Below are 8,203 nucleotides of genomic sequence, written 5' to 3'. Positions count from 1 at the left end.
CTGACCTCCAAACGGTGGCCCAGCCACCCCGAGCAACACAGGGAGGTGACGGGGGGGGGGCTGATAGAGGGGGGGGGAGGGGATATTGATGCAGCTCCCGCGTGCGAGGCCGACTCTGTAATTGTGATTAATAACAGCGGGGCTCGCTATCTGAGCACAGACAGGCCGGTTTGTCTGCCCACAATCAGCACTTGACAAATGGAGCTAGTTTCACTGGGTTTTGTGTATCAAACAAAACAGATGTAGTCGAGGATGGTGAGGTGGGAGGGCACCAAAGGAAATATACATTTCCATGGCCCTGTATTTACAGCAGGTCAGTGTTTGCTGTGTGGGCGTAGGTAAAGGAATCTGGGCGTGTAGAGCGCTGTGTCTCTTTCTCTGCAGGACATAATACTCAGCTAACACCACTATGTGTTGACTGCTGTCCATCACAAAAACGCTGACAATTTTAACTTAATTTTGCTTTGATTTATGACTTGAAAAAAAGATGTGTTAAATGTTTGATTATTGGCTGGTTCTGAAAGCCTAAATGTTGGGAGAAATGTCCTCTTTAACTAGGTCACCAGTGTCGCAGCGGTGAAGAGTTGTTGAACATCCATCACCAGGAGAGCCATCCATCTATCAGCCGATACTCTGGCCTCGGCCATATCACAGGAAGGCAGGGCTGCTACCTTACCCCGTCTTTAATGCCTTGACCCCCATTTGTCACAGAAGCTTGGGGAGAGCGAGAGCGTGTTGAGGGGTTGAGGCTCAGCATGGCCACTACGGTCTCCTATGTATGAGGGCCACCCCTGGGTGCCCAGCATCTTCACCTCACCTTGTGGCTCTGCAAAGCTACAATCTCGCTTACTCTGCCAAACTCCCCTCCACACAGGTCACTGCACTTAGGAGGTAGAAAAATGACCTGATTCAGTGAAGTTCCCACCTTGCCTTTCACACTGCGCATCCCCAGGCTTTTCCACACAAGAGAAATGTGGCACTTTTTTAAAAAGAAATCTGTCATTTCTGAAATAACTACCTGCTCTTCTTTGCATGTCTCAGCTGCACAGACCTAGCCTGGTGAGATTGATTGCAATAGCAAGCAAAAAAGAGAGAATATGACAAGATAGATGTGTAAATTATCACAGTGATGGAGGCAATGATGCAGTCCCAGCACCTTCTGTTTTCTCTCCTTTTCCTGAGAGGAGGGAGGGATGGAGGAGGAAGGAGTGAAAAGGACGAGGTTGTGGAGAGCAGGGTACTCTTTTAGTTATTGGGTAGCAGCTGATTGGTCCCTCTGTCACCATCTGGAGGTTTGTGTGGTATCAGAGTCCCTGGTGACCCTGCGTCTGCCCTGTTTTGTCAGGAGACGGGCCTCACCAGCCTCATGGCTGATCCCCATCTGGGTTTCCTGGCTTGACTCTCATAACAGGCCTCAACATGCCCTATTAACACTGGAGCTCCCCTGCTAGTGATGCAAAGAGAGGCGTGCAGAGAGGGAAGGGAAGGTGTGTGAACACTCCCATTATACACCTTCCTTTTTTTTAGGCCTCCCTATCTTATCTCAAGTGATTACACTGCTGGTTCCAAGCGTTTACTCAGCGAGCAGCACCTGTTCTAAGCTGCTCTGTTCTCAAATGTATCTTTTTGAGTTTTGGAATATAGATATCCTGTGTTTCTTTCAAGTTAACAATACCTCTAAAAGTTAAGGTGCATGTTCTCACGAGGCCGTACTGAAGCGCTGCTGTTGTCTGATCTACCCAGTTCTGACATATTTAAAGTTAGCATTTTCATTAGCATGTTTCTTTCTTACTTATCTTACGTAGCCAACTTAAAGTCCTTTTAATTAAGGCCCTTTTCCTTTTTCTCTTTTGGTACATGTGTGTGTTCTTGTGAACTAGTGGTCAAAGGTGCAGACTGTGTCAGACATCGTCCACAGATCGACTCAGGCTGGCGACTAAAGCTGCAACTATTAACAGTATCTATTATTTTTTTTATCAGTATTTTAGTCTAAAGATTTTACAAAAAATGTGTCATCACAATTTCTTAGAGCCCTCCCCAAAAAAAAACTAAAGATATTCAACTTACACTGATATAAAACAGAGAAAATCAGCAAATCCTCACATTTAAAAAAACTGGAACCAGAGAATTTTTTGTCATTTTTTGTTTTAAATTGAAAATTTTCTCTGTCTAAATATATTTTCTCTTGAATTATTGACTAATCAATTTGACTCTGCTAGGCATGGCAGGATTAACCTTTTAAAGGTTAAAAACATGTGCTATTGGACTCTTATTGTGGTAAATGTAGTTTATTTAGGAATATGTAACATAATACTGTGGGGCCCACCTTAGTTGATACACCTTAATGGTTCAACCACCTTAACAAATGTGCAATTAAATAAATGACCAAATGACACACAATGAGTCTGGGGGCACTTGCCCGCTTTATTTGGTCAGGATTTTTGTTGGATGTTATTCCCCTGCCTCTACTGTATCAACTATAAAATAAAGCAAAATGCCAAAACAAATCTTTAAAACAAAGATGCATTTAATTTCTCAGCCTCTATAGATAATGGGAAAGCTCAAAATCCTCATTGTACAGATTGTGGTTGAGTTTACACATGGTTAAAGAAATTCTGCAGCTTTATCAGCTTCAAAGTTTCTATATTATTTGAAGTTCTCTAACAATAGTTTGGCTCTCCAGTAAGGTTTTTCCAGTCCTCCGCAGTCACCAGACCTCTCACTGGCTCCAGACTCTCCGCTAAGAACCTGTCGGGCACAGACGCCGTGGAGTATGTCAGACTGGACAGCTGGTGAAGCAATGGGCACCCTCACTAGGATTGGTGCCACAGCCTCCCTCGCTCCTCAGGTTGGGGGTTCGGAGGAGGAGAAAGGAGGGTGAAGAGTGGCTGCAAGCCAAAGTCCTGCTGACAGAGGACCATTGTGTGGTGCTCCGCAGTTGGCTTTGGCACCCTGTTGGTGATCAGGCCAGTGTCGGAGGGCACAGAGCAGCGTTCAGGACAAGCAAGCACAACACCCCTCGCAGGTCAGCTGGAGGAGCTTGTGTGCACAATGAGACGGAAACACACACACACAGAGACAAACACTCCGAAAAACCGAGGGGAGTGGTGGCTCAAAGAGCGAGGGAGCCGGGGACGGCCCACTACAGCCGCCAGCCGGCCCCTCCTCTGGGAACACACAGAGCCTAATGAGTTTGATAGTCTGCTGAGCTCCATAAATCATGCCATGCAAAACATTTCTCCTCTCTGAATAAAAGCATTTATCACCCTCTGTTTATTCACTCACTCTCACAAGATTGATTGGCTCCCAGCAGCCCGCTGAGCAATCAGCCGTGCCGATTCCTCTATTTCTCCCCCTCGGTCCTCTTCCTTGAGTTTGTTTATTTATTTATTTTCTCTCCTCTGTCATTCAGTGGGGAAACTTCGGAAGGAGTGGATGAGAGAGACCATCTCGGATGTCGGCATGGGGATGCTTAAGTCTGTCAAGAACTACGTGGACCCCAAAAACATCTTCGGCAACAGGAACCTCATCTAATTTCCCGCTCACCTTAATCCCACCTTTTTCTAAAAAGCATCTTGTGCATTTTGGATTAATAGATACTAAATGTGAATTGAAAATGGACAGAAATGTTGTCTTTTTCATCAAAAGTGTCATTCGGTGCCATCTAAATATTCACCCAAACCTTTTCTTTTACTTTAATTTGCACTTAATATGCTGTAACAATCATTGTCACTCACGGTGAAGCTCATTTTTGCTGTTGTTGTTGGAGCTACGGCCATGATGCAACCAGACATAATGCAACAAAATCTTGATTTTTGTCATATTTTCTTATATTTAACCATTTCCTAAATATCCTTGCCAACATGGTTAATTCATCTGTTTTTACTTTCCTCTTATGTGTGTGTGTGTGGGGGCACTTCTTTAGGGGTTAGTTCTAGATGAATGCGCTTTCTGAAGCTCTGTGCCTTTCTAAAGCTTATGTCTGCCTCCCCCTCCTGCTAAACACTCTGCTGGTGTACAGGGAGTCCCTTTGTGAAGAGAACAGAACTTGGACATGTTTCCTCTGTCTTCATCCTTCACTTGCCCTCATGCCTGTTGTACTGACCTATTGCCATAAGAGACTTTTCTGGACTGACTGCATGTGTGCGTGTGTGCCTCTGCCCCACCAAATTTTAACACGCATCCCCCCTCCTCCCCCCATCCCCCTCCTAGTAGTACAGTATGATTATACAGAGAGATATTACTTGTGTGTTTAGTTTTTTGTACTGAAAGTGTTTACCTTACATGGTTTGTTACTAAGAAAGTGAAGTGGGGGGGGCCATTGCGTTTTTTCGATCACACCTGCTTCAATGTGACTACGCTCGCAATGTAAGGCCTATAGATCCCGGTGCTCGCGTCCTACCAAAGACTCAACACATCAGATCATGCAAACATACCGTAAACATATGTTTGACAATGTGACCTTCACACACATTTACTTACTTCGTGCACAGCTAAACTATATTTTTGAATCAACATATGCAACGATAACCCTTCTGAGAGCTGTAAAATGTAGATATTTGTTGCTGTTACATGTGCTAAAACTTTCTACATCATGTTTCTTATGTTAAAGACACTGTATTGAATTATTTCTGCTTTATAGATTTTTTTTTTTTTCCCCTGAAAGTTTCCCTTGTTAATCTGTAGTGTGTAAAGGTTTTTTTGAACGGATACTGTAATGTACCAAAATTTGGTACCAGACTTGTTCCATTGTCACCATTGATTTTGAAGCAAAGTAAAGCTTTAAGAAAGCTGTTTGCTGATGAATCTTGCCTTTTTTACCTTCTTATCTGTGGTTCACATTTTCCTCGACCACCTTGTCCTTTTTTAATTCATATTTCCCCCAAATAAAAGAACTTATTAGGGACCCATCATGTGACATTTTACCTTGGTGTCAAAAATGTGCGAGAGCTTTTGAACGTTATGGATGTACCTTTTTTGTTATTTTCCACTTCTCTTAATAACGTAACATCCGAGTACATTGTGTCTGTTTGTGCAATAAATTGAACTAAAAAAATCCATTTGTTTGATGTACTGTATCTTTCAGCAATATACAACACTGTTCAGAGAGCAACATAACCCTTCCCTCTCTCATACATCATTTCCAATTTAGCTCTTCAATAATCGCTTTTATTGTCAGACGGTGCTAAGAGGGTCAATGAGAACCTGACAGCAGGTTTTGTTGGACCTGTGCCACACTAAGCTCAAAGTAATACAGCACAGAGGAGTTCAACACAGTCTGTCTTTTGCTTTATGACTGGAAGATAATTTTTTTTTTAAGCACAGGCTCATTTGGGAGTCATCTTCACCCACACAACCACCCACACACTGCTCGCTGACGTCACCGCCCCCTATCAACAGCAATAGAGCTCAGCCTTGGACAATGAAATGCGCTGCACTTACCACGCTCCTCACAATGTATCTTAATAAAGAGGACTGTGTGAACGAATACAGGAGACATAAGTAAGACATGAAGGACATTTTCTTTGATATATGACTAATTGTCGGACTTGTAATATTGAGTACAGATTCATGTGCAGCTAATTCCTATTTTCTTGTTTTAACTTTCTAACATGACTGCATCATGCGGTATCTTTTCAATGAAACGTGTGTATACTGTAGGCCCTACCTGCAGTATTTCATTGATACATTTCATGTGTAAAGATACATTTGTCCACATGAGGTCAGCACTGCACTGGGAAAAAGAAATTACTGTAGGTAGGCTATGTACTGACAAAGACGGTTTAGAACGGAGGCTCTTTGGGACTGAACGGCAAAATCAGTGGTGGAGAAGTATTCAGGTCAAGTAGCAACACTGGAATATAGAAATACGCCATTACAAGTCAAAGTCCTGCATTGAGAATGCCAATTAAGCAGCAAGCAGGCAATGTATAGAAACATGAACTATTATAAGATTGTTATTATGAAGTGTTAGTAAAAAAAAGTAGCATTTTACTGTTGTAGTTTGCAGGGCTGAAAGTGAGTTTTGTGTAGGCTGCTTGTAGTTGTTGTTAGAGTAGGCTATATTTTAATAAAAATAAAAATAAATCAGTACTTGCACCTGCACTTGGGTTAGGGTTAGGGTTAAGGGTTGTACTTCGCCATATTTCAAGTCGCATTCGTTACAGAGTTAGAACAAAAGTCACATGGAAAAGTCCTGATAAACTGCGTGAGAATGGAGAAAAAGAAAGATGATAAATCAACAGCTGCAGCAGAGAAGAAGCTGCAGGTGTATCTGCGGCCACAGGAGGGCAACATACAGAAAACATACGATATAAACGTCTACGTTTACGGGCCGCATTAGTGGGTGGGGGTGCATTCGGGCCGGGGGCCTGCTGACCCCAGCGGGTAGCTAGGTGACCCATACTGTCTATGAGGTGACCCACATCAATTAAACGCACCCAGGATGTTGCAACACCAAGGTGCTGGCCAAGTCAAGCTAACATGCTAAAGGCTAACATGTTCGTGGACCTCCAGCGGTGACTTCTGCTTTCACTAAGGAACTTTTACCGTCCGTGAGGTGGAGGTGGAGGACTTTCCTATTTGTGAGTGCAGATAAGAGCCTCATTCAGCTCAAAATCTTTGGAAACTTTCAGGAGCGCAGTGGGACCATTGACTGTAAATATTAACAGTCTATGAGTGTGACCAGATAGGCTGAGTGGATTGGTTATTCTGGGACCAGACAGGCTGAATAGACTGGTTATATAACGTTACTGGGACCAGACAGGCTGAGTGGACTGGTTAATACTGAGACCAGACAGGCTGAGTGGACTGGTTATACTGGGACCAGACAGGCTGAGTGGACTGGTTAATACTGAGACCAGACAGGCTGAGTGGACTGGTTATACTGGGACCAGGCAGGCTGAGTGAAGCTCGTTATACCATTTGTGCCAAAATTAAGTCGACATGCTAACTGTCTGCTTTGAGAATGAACGAGCAGAGAAGTTGAACCTGGAGACAGGAGAACTTCGAGGTGCTCCAGACTCACAGAATGACATCCAGACAGGTAAGTAGGCTAGGCTACAACAACAAACAACAAACCATTCATATATATGTCAATGATTGTAACCGTTGTAACTTCCTGTACATGAGAGCAACCGCTGTGTTGCCTACTATAGCATTGTGTTTGCATCTCTGTTTTCGCTTAACTGTGTGTGTGTGTGTGTGTGTGTGTGTGTGTGTGTGTGTGTGTGTGTGTGTGCACGCTGTCTTTCTCTAAATATTGTTGATACATCTCTGTGTTGACTGCAGGGGCATAGCACAAAATTCTGGGCCCTGTAGAAAGGCATTTTCTATGGGCCCCTCGCCGCATCCACAGTTATTCATTCTAGAATCTTTTTGGGCCCTCATGTGGGTACTCAGCCCCCTTTTCCCCCCCCAGTCCAACACCCCTGGTTGACTGCTTTGGTGGTGTTTTATTCTGCTGTTGATGCTATTAGAAGTGTCAGGCTATTTATGTGGCTTACTTAAAGGTGCTCTAAGCAATGTCACGCATTTTTTAGGCTACAACATTTTTTGTCACATACAGTAAACATCTCCTCACTATCCGCTAGCTGCCTGACCCCTGAACACGCTGTAAAAAACGCGGTCACAGACAGCCCGGGCTCCACAAACGGCAACAAAAACAAACTGCGCCAACCTGCACCACCAAACATAACATAACAAACAAACAGTGTTTGGGATGAGGAGGAGGGAGGGGCGAGCTAGCCTCCGTTTTGTTTGACAATACTTTGAACGTCAACAAGAAATGACGTCACCCAACATCGAGCACCGTTAGTGAGGCTACATTAAGGAAGGATGTTGTGTAATTTATAAGTGATCATCAGTTGTAAGCAGGCTGCAAAGTGTCTTCTATATAAATTGAATTTACTGGTGGTTTGGACATCAGGGATCTGGGGTCAGATGTTGTTAAAGGTCCAGTATGTAACGTGTTTAGTTGTCTATTATCAAAATCTGTGTTGCCCATTCACAAACTTGTCCTTTTTCATGAATATTTACCACCACCATCAATTCCAAGTATTCCTTTTGGCTTGAAATTTTACGTTTGCATTCGCATGAACTGGGGTAGACGCTCCATAATCATGCGCCATCTTGAAATATGTTAGCCGGTAAGGGACATACAGGACATACTGCTCCACCTTTCATCTTTTCGCTGTCACATGAT

At 43.5% G+C, this 8,203-nt stretch overlaps 1 protein-coding gene across 1 annotated transcript in view; it reads left to right on the top strand.

Moving 5' to 3' along the window:
- Window positions 1–3,990, top strand: part of agps (alkylglycerone phosphate synthase) — a 27,652-nt gene extending 23,662 nt beyond the window's left edge. Inside the window, exon 20 of the mRNA XM_028591196.1 lies at window positions 3,413–3,990. Within this exon, the coding sequence (XP_028446997.1) occupies window positions 3,413–3,534 (122 nt within the window). The 3' untranslated portion in view covers window positions 3,535–3,990. The remainder of the gene's footprint in view (window positions 1–3,412) is intronic.
- Window positions 3,991–8,203: the final 4,213 nt, after the last annotated feature.

This window comes from Perca flavescens, chromosome 11 (assembly GCF_004354835.1).
Source record: "Perca flavescens isolate YP-PL-M2 chromosome 11, PFLA_1.0, whole genome shotgun sequence".
Classification (NCBI taxonomy): Eukaryota; Metazoa; Chordata; class Actinopteri; order Perciformes; family Percidae; genus Perca; species Perca flavescens.
Note: the sequence above shows the minus strand (reverse complement) of the source record. Positions and strands in the feature narration are given on the sequence as shown.